Source organism: Petaurus breviceps, unplaced genomic scaffold (assembly GCF_028583685.1).
Source record: "Petaurus breviceps papuanus isolate PSGF00001 unplaced genomic scaffold, PetGlider_PUasm1.0 90594, whole genome shotgun sequence".
Lineage (NCBI taxonomy): Eukaryota > Metazoa > Chordata > Mammalia > Diprotodontia > Petauridae > Petaurus > Petaurus breviceps.
In genome coordinates, this window is record NW_027187281.1 from 268,380 (window position 1) to 289,261 (window position 20,882).

Below are 20,882 nucleotides of genomic sequence, written 5' to 3' on the forward strand. Positions count from 1 at the left end.
GAAGTTAGTCACTTAAAATCCCATTGTAAAATGAAAACTAAGCATAGAGTAGTTGACTTGCTGTGTAAGTCTCAATTAAAAATGCAGAATGTGAGGTGGATAGACTGAGTTTTTTTAGTGAATAATCGTTCTAGATAGAACTACACCTAATCAGAATGCTTGGGGAACAGATTAAGATTAACTTCACTTTGGGATTCAATAACTGATCATCAAAACTTTTTTCCATTTAGTTAACATGTCGGCTCTGTTTTTGTATAATCTGTTGGAAGATCTGTGGGTCATCACACTCAAATTAGATTAGCTCCCCAGCACTGTCCCTAGAAGAGGGACCTCCTCTTTTTCCCAGTGCCCCTCACCCTCCTTGTTATCACTCCAGGTCAGCACAATCCAGTGTGGCCTCCTGCTTCTAGTGCTTGTACTGTTGTTTCAATGCCTTTCTGTTGTGTCTCTCAATGGGATCAGGAGAGAATCAAAGAAATTAATTTGTACTGTGTTCTGTCTTTCAAGCCTGAAGATACTCCTAAAGGGATATTTGCATTTTAGCAAGCTGGAATCCTTTAAGCCAAAGGAGTAGATTCTTAATTGTGCAATTTTAATTGTCAGCAAATGAAACAGTAGAGAAGTAATTTTGCCCCCTCAAGTCAATTTGTAAGACTGACCCCAAAGATTTTATTGTTCTCAAGTTAAATTACACCAACTCCTTAGTCCCTTTTGTTACACTCTATTTGCCATCATGCCCATTGCCTTCTCTTGGAATTAAGTTTTGACAGCCCTGATAAAAATGATCAGCTTCAGTGTACTTCTATCTAGAATGTTGTTGCTTATGTTTAATTATTTTAAACTAAACCAGTTCAGCCAGGGCAAATTCTCTACCACCTTTGTTGTCCCCTTCATGAGAGACTTCCAATTTGAGGCACTAGCAAAGACCTCTATATTTAATTTTTTAGAGGTCATTGTTAGGGGTGGAGGGAGAGGGAATAATAATTGGACCTCTAAAAGTGCTTTAGTATGTATTCAGAGTTATTTGGGATTTTGAAACGACCATTTAAACTCTAGAGGGAAATTGTCTTTGATTAAACTTTTACATTTCACATGCCAATTCTGGACTAAGGTAGTGATTCCAGCAGCTCATCAGACACTTGAGGCAACAGTTTTCCTCCTCCAGATCTCAAAGTTTTGATGGCATTTTCCAAAGAGATTACATTCCTCCACATCGAAACTCTGGCTTTGAACATGCCCTGATAGCCAGCTACACTCTGTTCATGACAGTTGTGATCAATTTTTACTGTGTTATATTTTGCTTTATTAGAGAGAGAGAGCCTAAAATTACTTTAGCTTTATGTTCTTTGGGATGAACCATTTCTCATGGAGGGATCATTAAATGCTCGCCTATGAGAAGTTAATGGTCTTTCCTTTTCCTTCCACATAACCACCCCACTCACTCCAAAACGGCCAAAATTCTGGGAGGATATTTATGAATCTTCTTATAGACATTGTCTTCTACTGAAGGATTAACTTCATTATTTTATTAGAAGATATTCCTTTTATTTTCAGCCTGAGATACAATAGACAGTTAATTCTCAGAGAAAATACAATTGATGGAATTTCCCTAGCAGATTTGTGTAGTAAACATTTCCCTAAGTATACCTATTTTTGATTTTTTAAAACTCTTAGATATTATAGTTTTCCTTTTTGATAAAAATCATGCCTAATGTTTAGTCCAGTTAGATCACCTTTGCCTGATTTATTAAAGTCTTATTCCATTTTGTTCCTTTTTACTTGCCAATGCCAATCTTTGCTGAAAATACCTTTTCCTTCTTGGGATGTTAAAGATTGCCAAAGGAGGGAAAAAGCAAACAGTAAGCTATGCATGCAAAGAGAAACAAAACACTGTTCAATTTTGCCAAATCGGAGAGGTTCTACCTCTTATTTCTGACTTGCCAAGGCCTTATATTGTAAATTTGCCTGTGTAAAGCTATGTGGTGCCCAAAAGTGCTTAGGGGAAAGAATAATTTGTTTCCTGTGCAATTTCAACAAGAGTGTGGAAAATGTAAGATGGGTGGTCCAGCTCTTTGGCTGAAAATCAGTATAGAAAATTCAGGAAAATAAATAAATAATGAACTTAAATGCACCTCATAAAAGTGCCTTCCTTGGGTTAATACTTTCCTTTTCATGATGTTAGGGGTCCCCTTCAGTCAGTCAAGAATTGCTTTGGTGCACTCTAGAGAACTAAAAGTAGCCTCAGTTCCTAAGATGTTCAACTTAGTGTTGGTAAACAACCAAGGGACCAAGCAGATTTTCTTAATATACTCTCATACTTTTTTCATTCTAAAAGTAAGCTATAATCAGTATGCCTCTGAACTGTTTTGATCACACACATTGTAAGGGTTAGTGCCTACGTTAATTTGTAAGTTATAGCCATTGAGCTAAAGTCAGGAGTCTGCAAATCAGTGGAGGGAGCAGATGTGGTTGAGGTTCCTCAGAACTACAATCACAGCACAGTCAAAGCCTCACAGTTGACTAATAAGACTGAGTGTTGATGGGTTATCTTATTTCATAAACTATAGGACATGTCATTTAATTGGGTGACAGGTTAAATCTAACAATCAAACCAGGTGAGCCCTTGTTTAGATAGGAGATCCCAGTCATTTGTGTGTAATTTGCCTCATGAATCCCATCAAAGAAATTATTGAAATACCTGTATTGGATTCTCTCAGGAAAAAGATGAATGGTCTGTCTGCCTTAAAAATTGGAGTCCTAGATCTTCTCAGTAACACTAGAGCTACAGAAAAGATGGGGGGAAATAGAGGAATTAATGTGATAACCTATCCTTATGATTATACTGGAACTAGATGGAAGATAGGCCATCTAGGGGATTCCACTTGCCCAGTGTAGGAATCTTCATGACATAATGTCCTTAACATGTCTAAGCCTCTACTGGAAATGTCCAATGAGAATGGAAACTTATTCCCTCTCAAAGCATCCCAAGAGAAAGGCTACATTTAAATTGAATAAATAAAATATATCTTTGGGTTTTTAAAGATAAGACATTCTGATGAAATTAATTTCAGGGTATTTACAAAAGTTCAAATGAACCTAATACTTGGGGAAGACCAGCCAATAAGTTAGTGTCAGGAGTGAGAAGAGAGCTAAGGTCTCCCAGTTCTAGTAATAGATTTCCAAGTGGAAAGTTCCTTTATGCTGGAACTGATTTTTGAATGGATCAGTACACACTATTAGGTAGTAATAATCAAAGATTTTTTGAAAGATGGTCCTATATCTTCCTAACTTCATTTTCATTTTTGAAAACTCATTGCTATCTCAGCAAGTTGCGTTGCAGTCGTCCCTGTGTATGGATAGCCAGCATTGACAGAGCTCTGAATGCAGATTACCACACTGATACTTCAAATAAAGTTTAAAGTTCAAAAAACAGCACAACAACCTGAACTTCGGTATATTTAAGAAAAGTAGGTGTGCCACTAGCAAATCCTCACTTTTTTATACCTTGTGCAAGCGTACCTGTTGTCCCAGATGCCTTGGATCCATCCTCCAAAACTTCAATCCTGGCATTGTGGATTGCCTCAGAAACATAAAGGTCATCTTGGCCTACTTTCAAGGAAAGACAAAGCTGTGCGTTTACCTATTTGTGTTATGGCTAAATTTGGTATAAGGGTTTTAATATTTGAAAGTGTATGAAACAATTCATTTGCAGTATCTTGACTCTGCCTTGAGATTTTCATTTAGAACTTGTTTTTTTGAAAGGTGACATCAGTTTCCAGCAAATGTAGACTGTTACCATTTGCTGAGGTTGAGATTTTATCTGATGAACTAAAAGTACTAGACATTGACAAAATGGTTCCTGCATTTCCCCCAGCAGTAAGTAGATCCACTGCATGAAGCAATTTATGTAATTTAAGTAAAGGATGTTTAATGAGCATGAATATATTTCAGTTTAACACATTTATAAAGTACCAATTCTGTACAACTGGGCAAGATTCTGGAAGAAATAGTTGAGATTAGACATGGTCCCTTGTTATGGAGCTTAATATAACATAGAAACATGATGTACACAGAAAACTAATATAGAATTCTAATAGCTCACATTTATATAATGCTTTGAGATTTACCAAGGGCTTTTATCACAACAACCCTATAAGGTGAGTATCACATTAAGTGTATTTAGAGAGGTGATAAAATGATTTGTGAATTTGAGGGGATCAGTGAGGGTTTCATGGAGATACATTTTTTAACTTTCAATGGATAGATAGGGATTGCATCATATCCTTGGCTTAATTGAATTCATTACCAAAATCATTTCAAGAAAACAAGGATCCATTGTTTGCCAAAAAGCTTTGAATATTAGACAATAACATTGGTCATCTCCCTAAACTTTGACTATCCAGAATATTATGAATGCTATGAGAGGAAAGCCCATGCATTTGACACTGTAGGCCTCAAAATATAGTCCAGTCAGTTTACAAACATCAAATTAAAGATTATCAGGGTATGATATGTCATACGACAAAATTCAGAACCTGCTATGTGTAAGACATCATACTAGAGTCTAGCCATACAAAGACAAAGACTTAAAATTCTCCTGGATAACAGGGGTGGTTATGACCTAGACAAGATGTTACTTAAGGTAGAATGTGATGGAAGCAGGGAAGAGAATCTTATGTTAGGAGCCACCAGGGAAGATTTCATGGGGAAGGTAGTACCTGAGCTGAGCTTGGGATTTTGAAAGGCATTTGTTGGTGGAGAGAGTAGATTTCCAATTGTGAGATGCAGTAAACAGTAGTACAATTTTGCAGGATGATAGAATGCATGTAGGGGATCCATGTGAAATGAGACTGAAAAGGTAGGTAACAGTTGGATTACAGAAGGACTCAAATACTAGGCAAGGAAGTTTCTATTTCATCTTATAGACAATAGATAACAATAAAATAGGAATCATGTGGTCAGACTCATGCACCAGGAAGATTATTTTGGTAGCTATGTGAAGGATTAGAGGGGTTTCTTCTCTTGAGTCTTCATGAGATTATTCTTGATTCTACCTGCTTTAATCTCATTTGCTGGAATTAATCCATATCATGCCTATTATAAACTGTGGATATCCCCCTAAGGCTCTGTCCTGGGCCATATTCCTATTTCTCTCTTTACTGTCTCCCTTAGTGATCTCATTAGCTCCCATGTGTTCAATTATCATCTCTTTGCAGATGATTCCCAAACCACCCCAAGTCTGTCTCCTGAGCTCCAGCCTTGCATCACTAACATTATTGGACATTTGAACTGGATGTCCTGTAGGCATCTGTTAACGTATTGTCTAAAACAGAATTCTCTTATTTGTCCTTCTTTGAAGCTTCCCTATCATTGTTAAAGGCACCACCATTTTGCCAGTCATCTAGGTGCTCTCTCTGACTCTATTCACAATATCTGTCCTATGTCCCCCTTCCTTGGCTGTGTGAAAATATAGCCACCCTTAATTCAGGCGTTTATCACTTCTCTCCTAAATTTTAGCAATAACTATTTCGACAAGGTGATTTTTCTGAAGTATGGATCTAACAACATATCTATTCAGGGAATTCCAGGAGCTTCCTATTACCTCCAGATCTGATACAAAGCTCTTTGTTGAGCATTTTAAGCTCTCCACAATCTGGCCCCTTTCTACCTTCCCACTTGACTCCCCTCCTCACTACATTCTAAGGCACATGGTCCTAATTGCTCTTCCTGACATGTGATATCTCCTTTGTGCATTTGCCCTGGAATGTCCAGGCAAGGAGGCAATGAGGGTCTGAACTAAATGTTGAGAATTGGAATTTTAGAGAAAGGGAACAAGTGTGAGATGAGAAGGTGGAATCAACAGGACTAGAGCAGATTGGATGGAGGGCGAGTGAAACAATAGATTGAGTACTAAGGAAATATAAAAAGCAGGACGGGCAAGGAAGGATCCAAGGTCAAAGGACAGACTTGTTGGGAATCTAGTCATAAAGTTACTGAATTCTGTGATCTCTCTCGGATGGATAAGGGAAACAGTCAAAGTGGAAATATACTCAAAAGTTTGGATTGTTTTTTAGAGAGGAAAGTGTAGTAAGCAGACTATAGAGCTATATTACATGTTAATTTTAGTAATACAATGTTGGACTAAATGTTGAAGCAAGGGTCATTTTGAATCTGACAAAGCCCAGAAGGTGTGAATCTGGAATGGGGTGAATTTCTGAACCAGAGCAACCTAGTCAAGAGAGAGAGACTAGCTTAGGACTCATTTTTAGTCCAAAAGCTATGTCATTTCAAGTATCTTGTGAGACTAGGAACTTAAGTATGAGTTTGGATTTAATGTAGGCCCAAACTAAAGTAGCCCTAAATACCATATTGATCTCTTATCTATCAGATCTGATATACCAGAAATGTCCTAGGGAGAGGCTTTTACCCTTGGGAATGTGCAGGAATGGAAATATCTGAGGGTAGAATCAAAGTTTCTCCACGTCCCTCCCCGCCTCCCCTCCCCACCTGTCCCTCCAGAATTAGCTGTTTTGGGGGTTTATTTTTTTTTCAATTCATAGCAAAAATGAAATAAATCATATTCTTAATAATTTAAATAGCTGTCCACAGACTTTAAGATACTTTGTGGATTTTCAAATGTCATACAATATTAGGAAATCACTAAAATGTAATTTTAGTTAACCTAATCCATGCTATTAAAGAGAAAGTGTAGCATGGATAAGGTAAACTAAAATAATCCCAAACTTAATTTGGCTTTAGTTTGCATTAGAATGATAGATTTTCAGTTGCTAAGGCATTTCTGTCTCATCCAATCACTTTGTTTTACAGACGCAAAAACAAGACCAGTGTAGTGACCTGCCCAAAGTAACACAAATATTAAGTGCCAGGTTCTTTGGCTAATGTTTAAATTGCTTATGTATTCCTTGTTCCTGGCATGAGGAGGCACAGAAGTGGAGTGAACAACAGGATGATAACCTAGAATTTTAAATGCATTACACATAATCCATGTAGTAGCTACATAGGTATTTGAGAAATGATTCTTATCTCCTATAAGGAATGTAACAACCATTTTATAGCACCAGGAAGATTCAGTTTAGAAACAAAGGAAAGGGAACTTGGAGCATTTGATGAGAAATGGAATATTAATAGGCAAATTAGAGTACTATCTTTTTTAATCAGCCCTAGACTGGTAAATGCAAGAGTGCAGATTAAGGAAATTAGAACTCAAATTGAAATCTAAATGATGACATATCCAACAGAACCCTTCATTTCCTTTCATAAGTGGTGTCAAACTCAGAAACAGGGTCATATCATGAGTTGAAAAAAACCCACAAATATGTAGCATTATATTTTTTTACTTTGTTAAATATTTCCCAATTACATTTTAATCTGGTTCCCACAGCATTAGAGCATTTTGTAGGTGACTTGTTTGTGACTTGTTTGCCCTGAGTTTGACACCTTTATCTTATATAATGGCTCCCAGTAGTCATTCTTCCAGATTTATCTTCACTGTTAAAAGAGATATCCAGCTCCCAAATAGCTTGTTCCCAATTTCATTCTTCCCATTTGTATCTAAAGTGATCCTTTACTTTCCCTTAAACTGGAGATTCTGTGATTTATTCTACCAGTGAGTCCTTTACCATGTCGAACTTTGGAGGAGAAGAGGGATGGAATTACTATAGGCTAATAATAACCTGAGCATGATCACAACTCAGAGTTGGAAAAGAATGGAGACTGTCTAGTCCAGATTACTTCTGAACAAAAACCCACTTTTCCACATACCTTACAAGTGGCTACCTAAGGTTTTGCTTGAGGTTTCCAGTCAGGATAAACTCACTATCTTCCTAGGCAGTTATATGGACTCTAATTTTTCCTTACAGCAAACCTAATTTCTCTGCAATTCCCACCCACTATTCCTAGCTCTGCCCACTTAGGTCAATTGGAACAAAATTAGACTTATTCCACTTGAAAGCTCTTGACATTTTTGACAATCACATTCTCCTTTAAGCGTTCTTTCCTCCAGGCTCAATATTCTTATTTATTCCAAAACACCCTCATTAAACATGAGGCATAAACCACCTAGGTGGCATGGTGGATTAAAGTACTGGCCTTTGGAATCAGGAAGACCTGAGTTCAAATCTGGTATCAGAAATTTACTGACTATGACCGTGGGCAAGTCACTTAAAATCTCTTTGCCTTAGTTTCCAAATCTGTAAAATGAGCTGGAAAAGGATATAACAAACCATTGCAAGAAAAAAACACTAAACCACTTTACCAAGAAAACCTTATAGGGGGTCATGAAGAGTTGGACGTGACTGAAAAAGAACAGCAACAACAAATTCTGTTTGCCATTCTCATTGCATTAATCTGGACGTTTACTTGGTTATTAATACCCTTCCGAATATGTGGGGCCCAGGACTGAGTTTATTACCTCCAGAAATTATCTAAACCACGACACTGAAAAGCAGGGCTGTTAAGCTCCATACTTATTAATACAAGATAAAATTATGTTAGGGTGTGGTTTTTTGGCTGCTATATCACACTAATGATTGAGATCGAGCTTGCAGTCTACTAAAATCTCGTGTTTTCTTTCAAGTGAACAACAATCTACGCCTTCACTTTCACTTGTGAAGTTTTTTTTTTAAGGTGAGGCATTCAGGGTTAAGTGACTTGCACAGGGTCACACAGCTAGTGAGTGTCAAGTTTCTGAGACCAGATTTGAACCTAGATCCTCCTGATTCTAGGACCAGTGCTCTATCCACTATGCTGCCTGGCTACCCTGAAATTGATTTAAAAAAAAAAACTCAAGATTTTCATCCCCATCAAATTTCAATTTATTTGATTTGGCCTAAGGTTCTAGTATGTCAGGATCTTTTTGAATCCTGGCACTTTCATTGTGTGGTAGCCATCCCACCTGTGTGCGTCATCTGAAAATTGGATAATCATGCTATGCATCTCTTTATCCAAGTCACTAATAAAACAACACGGACCCAAGCTTACTCCCTTGGAACTACCCTTGCTAGTTGATACCAAACTGTTAATGATTAATTATTTGGTTCGGTCATTCCACCAGTTCCAAATCTACCTAATTGTACTACCATGCAGTTCACATCTCTTCCTCGAGTAAAGCATGAAAAATTTAATCAAATGCTTTACTAAAATAAGGGTGATCTCTACAATATCCCCCTATTCTTCCAAGATAAAAAAATCATCAAAAGAGGAAATAAGGTTAGTGCAACATCATGTATTCCTGATAAAGCTATTCTAACCTTTTGTGTTGTAGCTCCTTTTCTAGATATCATTAATCATCTCTTTAGTACTATGTTCTAGAATTTTCCTCAGAAATCAAATCAAGCTCACAGGACTTGAGTGTGTAAGTTTTTTGAAAACTGGGAAAGCAGATATCTTTTTCCAATCCTGTGCAGGTACATTTCATGTCCTCCATGATATTTCAGATATCACTTACACTGTCTCAGCCATCACATTTACTAACTCTTAACATTTTAGGAATGTTCGTCAGGAACAGTTCCAGAACTCTTCAGGAGTAGCAGGATCTCTATAGGGGCAGTTAGATGGTACAGTGGATAGAGCACTGGGTCTGGAGTCAGGAGGGTCTGAGTTCAAATTCATCCTCAGACACTAGCTATATGACCCTGCACAAGTCACTTAACCCTGTTTGCCTCAGTTTCCTCATCTGTAAAATGAGCTGGAAAAGATAATGACAAAAATGACTCCAGTATGGAGCCAAGAAATCATCAAATGGGGCCACAAAGAGTCAGACATGACTAAAAATGACTGATATTCTTACTATAGCATTTTTTAAAAAGGAAAACAAATGTAATGTATAATTCAAAATGACTCTAGTCGAACATGAGGCTGGATCACTGTCTTTGACCATGCTTTTGTCAGCTCAGGTACACACAATTACATCAATCTTTCCTATCAACTTTTCTACTTCCTAATTTCCTCTTACACATTTTTTTCTGTCTTATTCAAAGATCATTCTCCTTGGTCGAGTAAATAGGACTTTTCAACAGTTGTCATTTGATGATATCCTGTTCTCCCCCAAACTGGTCTAATTCTTTCTTTGATTTTCTCCTCACCCATACCCAGGTAGCATAAAAACAAAAGAAAAAACCCACTTATTTTGTTTGTTTTGCCTCATCCATCTCAGCTCATTCTGGCCTTTAGTAGTTCTGACGCTATTCTTACAGAATTATGTCCCAATATTTTTCTCATTAGAGTCAGCTAGTTGGCCCAGTGGATGAAGCTCCACACCTGGAGTCAGGAAGATCTGAGTTCAAAATCCAGCTAGATACTGCTAGCTGTGTGATCCTGAGCAAGTCATCTAATTGCTATTTGCCTCAGTTTCCTCATCTGTAAAATGGGGATGATAAGAGCACCTACTTCCCAGAGTTCTTGTGAGGATAAGAAGAGATAATAATCGTAAAGCATTTAGCACTGTTCCTGATACATAGTAAGCACTATATACATGTTAGCTATTATCTACTATTATTATCCTTATTACCTACACTTGATTCTGTTGCCTATATATTAAAAAATGTAGGTTTGTTGGTGCATTCCCTGTCCAGCCATTTTGGATTCTCTAGGCAACTTCCTTTTTTCCTTCTTACTGAAATGATTTCTTTTTGTGTAAGTCAACAAGCTTTTATTACATTCCAGGCACTGTGCCAAGTACTGGGTATACAAAGAAAGGCAAAAGACAAGTCCCCGCTCTCAAGTAGCTCACTGTCTAATGGCAACTATGTACAAACAAGATGTATATGCAAGATAAATTGGAGATAATCTCGGAAGAAAGACACTAAGATTAAAGAAGACTGGGGAAGGCATCTTGCAGAAAGTGGGACTTTAGATGAGACTTGAAGGAAGCCAGGAAAGCCAGAAGACAAAAAAAAGGAGGGAGAGAATTCCAGAGACAGCCAGTGAAAAGAATGGGAGTCAGGAGATGGAGTGTTGTGCTCAAGGAACAGCAAGGAATCCAATATCCCTGGATGGTGGAATATGTGGGGGGTAAGTAGGGTGTGAGAAGACTGGAAAGGTGGGAGTGGGATAGGTTATAAAGAACATTGAATGCCAGAGGATTTTATATTTGATCCTGGAGACAATAGGAATCTACTGAAATTTGTTCAATTAAAATATTACATTGATTACCCTGGGGAAGGGATAACATGGTCAGACCTGCATTTTATGAAGATAACTTAGACAGGATGAAATAGAGTGGGGAACAACTTGAGTCAGGGAGATCAAAATGAAGGCTTTTGCAAGATTCCAGGTGTGACATGATGAGAGCCTGAACCAGAGTGGTGGCCGTGTCAGAGGAGAGAGCAGGGCATATACGAGCGATATTACAAAGGCAAAATCAACAGGATTGACAGCAAGTTGGATATGGGGAAGGAGTGGAGGATGGGGGGGGGGGGAATGATTATAATACCTAATTTGTGAGCCTAGGAGGATGGTGGTACTCTTGATGGTAATAGGGAAAGTTGGAAGAGTGAAGGGTTTAAGTGGAAAGATGAGGACAGTTTTGGACCTATTGGGTCCTATTGGAACATCCAGTTCAAGATGCCCAATAAGCAGTTGGAGGTGTGAGTCTGGAGGCTGAAAGAAAAGTTAGGGTATAGAGATCATAACTGAATCCATGATATCTGTTGAGATCACCAAGTGAACTAGTGTATACTATAGGGTTCATCGGTCATTAGAGAACATGAACCAAAGAGACCAAGAAGGATAGGTCAGATAGGGAGGAGAAAAACCAGAATAGGGTAATATCATGGAAGCCTAGAGAGAAGAGGATATCAAGGAGAAAGTGATCAATAGTCTCCAAGACTGCAGAGGTCAAGAAGCATGAGGGCTGAGAAACAGGCATTTGATTAAGCAATTAGGAGATCATTGGTAACTTTGGAGAGAGCAGTTTCAATTGACTGATAGGGTTAGAAGGCAGATTACAGAGAGTTTACAGGGTGAGGAAAAGAGATGGAGACACTGGTTGTAGATGGCTCATTCAAAGAGTTTAGCCATGAAAGGAAGGAGAGATGGGATAGCTAATGGGGATGGATGGATCGAGTTATTTTTTTGTTTTTATTTTTTAGTATAAGAGAGACATGGACATGTTCATTTGCAATCAGGAGGCATCCGGGAGACAGAAAGACTGAAGATAAGTTAGGGAGTAGGGATGACAGGGCAGTCTTCTGGAGAAGATGAGATGGAATGAGGTCACATGTGGTGGTAGAAGGTTTAACTTTGGCAAGGAGAAGGGCCACCTCTTCACATGAGATAGCAATGAAGGACATAGTTGCTGAATGCATTAGATAAGGAGGTAGGGAGAAGAGGGAACTCTTGGCAGATGGCCTAAATTTTTTTCAGTGAAATAAAAGGCAAAGTTCTCAGCTGAGAGATTAGGGGAGGGGAGTTATGAAAAGTTTGAGAAAGTATGAGAAGATTTAGAAAAACTGCTGTGGCAAATGGGATAGTGAGTTAATTAGAAAGATGTAAAAGGATTGTCTTATTGCAGCGAGAGCTCAGCTGAGATTACATAGCATAAATTTATAGTGGAACCAGTCGTCACACTTTCATGATTTGCTCCATTTTTGTTCATCAGTATGAATAGAAGCAAAGGCTGGGAAATGATGGGAATGATTCAAGCCTAAGGCTTAGCAAGACAAAAATCAGTGATAAAGTAAGGGGGCAAGGGACTTAAGAAGTAGAGTGCATAAAATTGGACTGGCTTACTAAAGGGTCAAGATGGGGAAGAGAATAGAATGCAGCCACTGCAGGAATGATGGCCTGGGAAAGAACTGAGGGGTCAAGGGACTGAAGGTCACAGTGAGGAAGAATACAGGGCTTGGGGTTATAAGGGAGAGGTGGAATAACAACAGATTGTGATCAGGTAAACATGGAAGTGGTATATTTGTGGGTGATGGCAAGATCAAGGGTTCAGCCATCTCTTTAAGTAGCTGAGGTGGGGTGGAGGGGTAAGTCATAGGAAATAAATAAGTTGTATCTTCAGAATTCCATTCTTGAGAGCTTCCCATATGAGCTAATACCTTATAGAACTTTAGTACATGGAATTTCTACCCATCTTTTCTCTTAATCCTTTTAAATGTGCTCTCCCCAAATTTAGAGTTAGTCAGACGGTTTCTTGCTTCTCCACCACACATTCTAAGGTTGTGTTGTGTTGAACCTCCCAAGGTTCCCACCATTTCCACCCCAGCAAGAAGTCCTTCCTTGTTGTGTAGAATCAGATCTAGAATATAATTTCCCCTTCTTGGTTCCTTCAATTTTGGAAGGATAAAATTTTCATTAAGGCAACACAAGAAATGATTAACTGCTCTGCTTTCAGCAGCGGAAGAGAGATCTAGCAGCTGTCTAGATAACAGAACTCCTTCATCACTACTGAAACGTGCCTCCATGCCAGATTTTCCATCTGTTTCCCAAACTTGTCTATTACTTCTTTCTATCCAAGTGGTCTGTATGATATTTAGATAATGATATTATTTCTATTTCTCTCTCTGTGAGGGTCTTCATCCATATATCTTATCAATGACTCCTGGATTTCCTCAAATGAGCATATCTCCTTAAAATACAATTGCTACCTCATGCCTCCTACTTCTTTCCAGAGCCATAGTCTGGGCATGAGTCTTATTGAGTCTCAGTGATCACATCTTCCTATCAAATTCTTTTCATTCTCCCCTGTTTCTCTTTCTCCACAGGTCCTTTACCTTCTTTTATTCTTTCTCCTTAGGTTCTTTTACTTAAATTTATTTTTTCATTCTCCTTGAATTCTTCAGTGTTTAGTACAACACTGGCACATAGTAGGTGTTTAATAAATGTTGGTGCATTGATTATTGCTCCAATGGCTTGGTTCCTTTTCCTGCTTCAACTCTAGCTGCTATCCTCTTTCAAATTCTCAAGTTTCCCCAAATTTCCTTTCCCCAAATTCAGTCTCTAGCCTTGGTTACAGTTTAGAAGGCTTCCAAATCACCTTTGCAATCACTTCCCTATCTTACCCTAAGCTTCTTCTGCTCTTGCTCTAGACTTTGGCTCTTCTGCTGCAAATTCTTCCCATGGAAGGCAGAAGTGATTTTTTCTTCATCTCTAAATAACCACAGGTGAAAAGGCAACAATATTGATGAAAGTTAACTTTTTGGACAAAGCCAATCAGAATTACTTTATCCTTTGTGGTTCTTCTCTGTTGAATGGGGGACCAGTAAGGTCTTACACTTGAAGGTATGACAAGATAATCTCCTTATGAATAATTCCTCCTACATTCCCTTTATTGAAAACATTCCTTGCCAGCTAAAATTAATTGTTAAAATGAGGATTGTTTGATTTACTATGGTTTTCAATTATCCCTGGCTCTCCTCGTTATCATAGATAGTAAGAAGTAGTACTACCCAGCACCTCTGTGGTTATTTTTACCCAGTTTTTTGGTATCCATCTACAGGAAGCTGCCCATGTCGCTGTCTCATCCTTCCCTTTCTGTAACTATCTGTGACTAGGCAAGCAGTGCAGGGAGTCAGCCAAATGAGGAAGTGTCAAATTAAAATCTACACAGCCTCAAAATTCTCCACCCAGATCTGGGTTCCGTTTTCTAGCCTTGTGGTCTCAGTCAGCAAGAGCTTACTAATCACTTACTATGTGTCAGGCACTATGCTAAGCACTTAAGATACAAAGAAAGACAAAAAGCACAATCTTTGCCCTTAAGGAGCTCCTATTCTAATGTGGGAGTTGGTGCAAAAAATTATGAGAACAGGCTATATACTGTGTAATAGCAAAGGGAAGGCACTAGTGGGAAAGACCTTTTGCAGAAGGTAGGATTTGAGTCTTGAAGAAAGTCAAAGGAGGTCAGTAGATGGAGGTGAAGAGGGAGACCATTCTGGGTATGGGGGCCAGTGAGTAAAAACGCTTGTAGCTGGGAAATGGAGTGCCATGGGTGAAGACCAGTGTCTCTGAGTTGTAGTCAATGGACGGGAATAAAATGCAAGAAGCCTGGAAGGGTAGGAAGGACCAGGTTGTGAAGGACTTTAAATACCAAACACAAGACTTTTAAATTTCATCCTAGAGGTAATAAGGAGCCCCTAGAGTTTGAGTGGGAGGAAGGGGAACAGTATGATCAGACCTGCATTTTGAGAAAAATAATTTTGAAAAAAATTAATTTTGACTGCCAAGTAGAGGAAAAAATTATTGGAGGGGAGGAATAAGACCTAAGACAATCACTCCATTTTCTTTTGACTCTGGCAAATATTGGTATTTAGATAGGAATTTCAGATACCCTTGCATAAGTAACAGATTCTGAGTTGAAAAGAGGCACCGTAAAATAATTTTACAAGGTCCTTTCAAGAATCCAACTGCCCCTGCTACCAGTTTTGCTCTCTGTCATGTTCTGAATACAAAAAAAAAAAAAAACCGACCCCAAAAGGGCTCATTCTCCTCTACAAAATACTGACTGGTCCCATTGGATTATGCCATTGGAGTCTGACGCATATATAGCATGCTTTGGATGTCATCTCTTCTCATGAAGAGGCTGGGAGCCTGTTTCTGGGATAGCCCTAATAACATGTAAGGAAGTACCTTGGATAGACTTCAGAGCATTCAGAGACATTGCCTAATTGGTACAGGTGGGCACCTGTCTAAGAAGAGGTACTTAGATGAATCTTAGAGGTATTCAGAAATGCCTATCTACTTCACCTACCTTTTGTTTACCTCATTTAGTGACTCCTTTCATAGCAGCCAGTGAAACGAGGTTGTATGGGGTGGGTAGGGGAAGCTATGGATCCTTCTCTCTTCTGTAGCTATAGTGCCCTACAAAAGTGCTTTGGTCTTTGACCTCTGCATTTGTTTTTGTTTTTCCTTTTAGGAGGAAATTGGAGCTTCTGACCATGTGAATTTGAAAGGTCAGAAAAGGGCTCTGGCATACAAAGTCTGGGGTCCAGGGCCAGTGCAAAACTGATGCCCCAAGAAGCAAGGAGTGACCTTTGGGAGCACAGCCCAGTGGTAACTGAGACAAGAACTCCTCCAGCAGAGATGCCACTTTTGGACATGAACTTTGATGGGGACCAGTGTTATGTAGGAACTGGACTAGGTTTTGAGCCCATTTCCCCTCCAAGACCAAGGTGTTATGGGAAGAGGGTGCCCCTGAGGTATTGGGGAAAATCTCTGTACGTTTGTTCTTGTTCTATCTATGAAGTAAATATCCATTTGTAAAAACTGATCAATGTTAAATGGTTAAATGGAAGTAGGGTGCTAATCACTGACTCCTAAGAGTGGGGGTAAAATGGGGAATGGTGACACAGCTGGTGGGAGTTTGTCAGTGTCACTAAAGAAAGCGACTACCCTGTAAACCCCTCAGGGTACCCTAGCACCCTGAGAAAGAGATGTAACCAGTCATGCTTTGGGAGAGTAAGCTTTAGCATATTTGGCACAGTTAGAACCATGATCAAGACTCCATTTCTCAATCTCTGTTTTCATTGAATATAACTAGATAGAAAGATGGAGTCTTGAGTTGTTTTTTTTTTTTACTAATCACTTTTTACACTGAAAGATCTTGAGTCGGGTTTTTTAATACATTAAATTTAATTTTTTTCATCAATAAGTATCTGTGTTCTCTTCCTCTCACCTCCCACCTTCCTTCCTCTCTATTGAAAAAAAAAAAACCAAAAAGTTAACCTCTGTAACAAAAACCACAGTCAAACAGAACACATTTTCACATTGACTATGCCCAAAGATGTGTGTCTCACTTTTCAAATCTAGTTCATCACCCCTCTGTCTCTGGAGATGGGCAGTATGCTAAATCATTGGACTTCTGGAATCATGGTTAATCATTGCATTGATTAGAGTTCTTAAGTCTTTCAAAAATGTTTATTTTTATAATGTTGTCATAGTATAAATTGCTTTTCTCATTCTGCTCACTTTTGCATCATTTCAAAGTGATGTTCAAATGATACCAACTTTTCCTACCCCTTCTTTGTTTGAATAGATTTCTATTCATATCCCAACCTGGTAATATGAAGTATAAATCCTTCCCTTCCTCTGCTTTTCTTCCCTAATGTGTCTTTTTTTCCATTCCTTTTAATTTCTCCTTTTAAGATAATCAAATATTACAAAAATCACTCCCAGGTTATCTTATTGGACTTCTATACTGACTTCATGGTCCTTAGAGGATGACACATCCTCTCCCTCCTTAACCATTAAAATTCTAACACCGCATCCCTACCAAGTCCTTTTTAATTCCTTGCTTATATTTACCTTTTTATGTTTCTCTTTATTCCCATGTCTATATTTCAAAATTACTAAGTTCTGATCTTTTCATCAGGAAAACCTAGAAGGTCTCTATTTCATTAGAGCTTCATTTTTAGCCCTGTTGGATTATACTTGGTTTTGCTGAGTAAATTATTCTTGGTTACATAAGCATCTAGATTTTTTTTTTTGGTCTTTTAGAACATTATATCCATGCTTTCTTTTTATTTATAAGGATAGTTGCTAATTCTTGTTCGATCCTCACTGCAGTTTTTCAGTTCTTAAAAAATTTTTTTTTGAAAGTTTGCATTTTTTCCCCCTTGACCTGGAAACTCTGGACTTTGGCTTTGATGCTCCTAGGAGTTTTCATTTTGGGTTTTCTTTCAGGAGATGATGACTGTATTCGTTCTATTTTCGATTTGTCCTCTGATTCTCAGAGCACTGAACAGGGTTTCCCCCTTCTCCATGATTTCTTGAAATATCATATGCAGGCTCTCTCTGTCTCTGTTTCTGTCTGTCTGCCTGTCTCTCTCTCTCTCTCTGTCATTGCTTTTAGGTAGTACAATGATTCTTAAATTATCACTCCTTGATCTGTTTTCTAGGTCAGTGTTTGCAGTGAGATATCTTACATTTTCTTCTATTTTTTCAATCTTTTAATTTTGTTTTATATTTCTTATGGCCTCATGGAGTTATTGATTCTGTTCTATTCTAATTTTCAAGGAACCTGTTACTTGGGAAAAGTTTTATATCTCTTGTTCCAAGCTGTTAACTGTCCAAGTCTCTCCTCCATAACTCATTTATTTTCAAATTCTTTCCTCTGTTGCTCTCATTTAATTTACAATACCATTTTAAAACTCATTTTTAACTCCTGCATTATTTCTTCTAGAAATTCTATTTGATCTTGTGGTCAGCCTGTGTGTGTGTGTGTGTGTGTGTGTGTGTGTGTGTGTGTTTTAGGTTTTATGAGTGCTTTGGAGTTATCCTCATCTTCTGGGTTTGTGCTTTTGGGGTATTCCTGACCTCATAATAATCCTTTATTATTGTTGTGGTTTATTCATTCTTCTAGAGATGGCCTAGAGGTAGGAGCTCATTTGGGACTCTCTGTGATCCTGGTCTCTCTGGTAGAACACTGTGCTACTTTCCAGGGGAGGGAACTGCATCCATGATTTGCTTTGGGGTGATCTAGGTGACCACATACTGGGTGCTCTGGGTACTGAGGTCATGCTCCAGGGCCTAAGCTTCTGCCTTGGGCTAGGCCTGAGTCTAAAAATCTAAAAATCTGCTCTGAATGTACTGTGCTAGAGGCTTAGATAGGTTTTCTGGATACAGTCCCTGATCTTAACCTCCCCTTGTTACAGAGTTCCTGACCTGGCCACTTCCCTGTAGGTTAAATTGGTGATCTTGGGCTTAAAAAAAATTACCTTCTGTAGCTTCTTTTTTTATTGCTTCCTCCTATCCCAGTATTTTGGCTGTGTCTCACCTCTTGATTCTTAGTTATCAGAAGTATCTCATCAGAAACAAGGCAATGAGACTTTTTTGTCTGCATTTCACCTTTTTCTTCCTGGTCTTGTCTTATGTGAATGTTGCAGAGGATTGAAGTTCTCTTGTTAGCTGTGCCCTGTAAACCCATTGGTCAGTCATCTCACTCCTGGCTCTCATGGGAAGTCTCAAAATGAGCTTAGACTCTAAGGTTAGGTGGAGGCAGAGAATTCATCTGGTTCTGATCTGGTTCTCATGCTCTAACCCAAATGCCCCTAGTCTAGAAAAGGGAAAATTCTATGACCTAAGGGGGAGCTCTGGTCTGGCCATTTTTGTCCACTAACCTAATAGAAGAGGATAGTCTGCCACTGGGCTGGGGAAGTGTGACTACATTAATTGATGATAAATAATAAGAATGGCCCTCATTTATTTGGCAAGTCACTTTATAAAGTGCTCCTCTCCCAAAGATAGGAGGTAGACAGCATAAACTGAGGTGAGTAATATGAATTTTATGACCCCTATTTTGTAGATGAAGAAACTGAAGACCAGAGAGGTTTATAGTAATCTCATCTCATCCTCTTTTATATAGAAAGAAACTAAAACCCAGAGAAATGAAATGACTCACCCAAAATCACAGTAACTGGCTGAGTTAGAATTTGAATTGAGGTCCTTTTTACTCAAATGCAATGTTCTTTCTGCTATACATCTCATTTCAACTCAAACTCATTTATTTGGCATGCCTGCCTCAGAGTTACAAAGCTAAGGAGCACCAGAATGGGGACCTGAACTGAGATCTCCTCTCTTAGAGTTCAGCATCCTTCTATTAAACCCCACTGGGCACATGTAGCTCCAACCAACCCATAAAGCTGTATTATTGCTGAAGCAAAAGGGTGGAATCTTCTCTCTCCCCTTCCATACCTTTCCTGATGTTGCCCTTATATGCCTTCTTTACACCTTCAACTATAATAAAACAAAAATTAAAAATAGAACTCCCCCAACCCCTGCTTTTTTTTTTTTTGCTTTTCAGAAAGGGGAAGATAGGGCAATTGGGGTTAAGTGACTTGCCCAAGGTCACACGGCTGGTTTTGTGTTAAGTGTCTGAGGCTGGATTTGAACTCAGGTCTTCCTGACTCTAGGGCACTCTATTCTCTGTGCCACCTAGCTGCCCCTTAACCCCTACATTTTTAATGTTCCTTTGGGCCTGATTTAACTATAGGTGACCTTATTTCACTTATGCAATTTATGCTGCATAGTTGTTCTTATTCTGGAGTTAGCTGTAGCTGAGCAGCACAGAAAACATGTCTCTACTGGCTCTTCTCCAGATAATTGTCTCAATGCTTTTTTTTTTTCCATTTGTCAATGGAAGACTCCAGCCCTGCCGTCTATTATTGCATAATGTATAAGAGAATTTGAGATGAAATGACATGTAAACACAAGATTTTTAGCACTAGGATTCTGTGTCCATAACAGTCTTTCATATAATCTTTGACTATCTCAAGGAGCAAGATAAACAGAGAATCGGATGTCACTTTTATCTTTCAATTTCCTTAAATTATTTTTAAATTTTCAAATATACATATACATATATATATATATATATATGTTTTAAGTAAGTGCCAAGACTAGCTTCTAGTTTATACTTACTATCTTTACCCTGTCACTTATTTCCTGAAAGGGAATCATGTACCACCCAAGCCATAACACTGAGATGAACTGCTAAGAAAGTGTAGAACATGGTTGTCTTAAGGCAAGCCATAGTTTTTTCCTTTCTCACTACTGCCCATTTCAAAAGCCATCAGACATGATATTATTAGTGTTGTTAACTCCCTCAACAACCCAGGCAACCAACAGTGGATGGCTGATTATTTAAGTCATAGGAAGCAGTAATGAAGTTTTGAACATTTGCTCAGTGGGTAGGAATTAGAAATTAATCATGCACTTTTAAATTCAAACATTTGATATTGTCTCTTGGGAAATTCAAGCATGTTTAGATCTAATGATTTCTTAGACTTGGAGAACACCTAGAAAAATGAAAGTATATATATGTATGTTTATATGTATGGATGTATTAAGAGAGTGTGTTTGAGAACACAATAATTCAGGGGTTTAAAGACAGTTTGGGGGAAAATGACACACCAGTGCCTTGT

At 38.4% G+C, this 20,882-nt stretch overlaps 1 protein-coding gene and 1 long non-coding RNA gene across 2 annotated transcripts in view; one reads left to right on the forward strand and one right to left on the reverse strand.

Annotated features, from left to right (window-relative positions):
* Nucleotides 1-1,793: 1,793 nt before the first annotated feature.
* SERPINE3 (serpin family E member 3) overlaps nt 1,794-20,882 on the reverse strand; it is a 39,790-nt gene continuing 20,701 nt past the window's right edge. The window contains exons 6-7 of the mRNA XM_069063605.1: nt 3,520-3,606; nt 1,794-2,782 (exon numbers count right to left, since the gene is read on the reverse strand). Of these exons, the coding sequence (XP_068919706.1) occupies nt 2,646-2,782; nt 3,520-3,606 (224 nt within the window). The 3' untranslated portion in view covers nt 1,794-2,645. The remainder of the gene's footprint in view (nt 2,783-3,519; nt 3,607-20,882) is intronic.
* LOC138142561 (uncharacterized) lies at nt 9,787-16,612 on the forward strand. The gene is made up of 2 exons (XR_011163462.1): nt 9,787-11,031; nt 15,878-16,612. It is a non-coding gene; the product is annotated as an uncharacterized lncRNA (long non-coding RNA).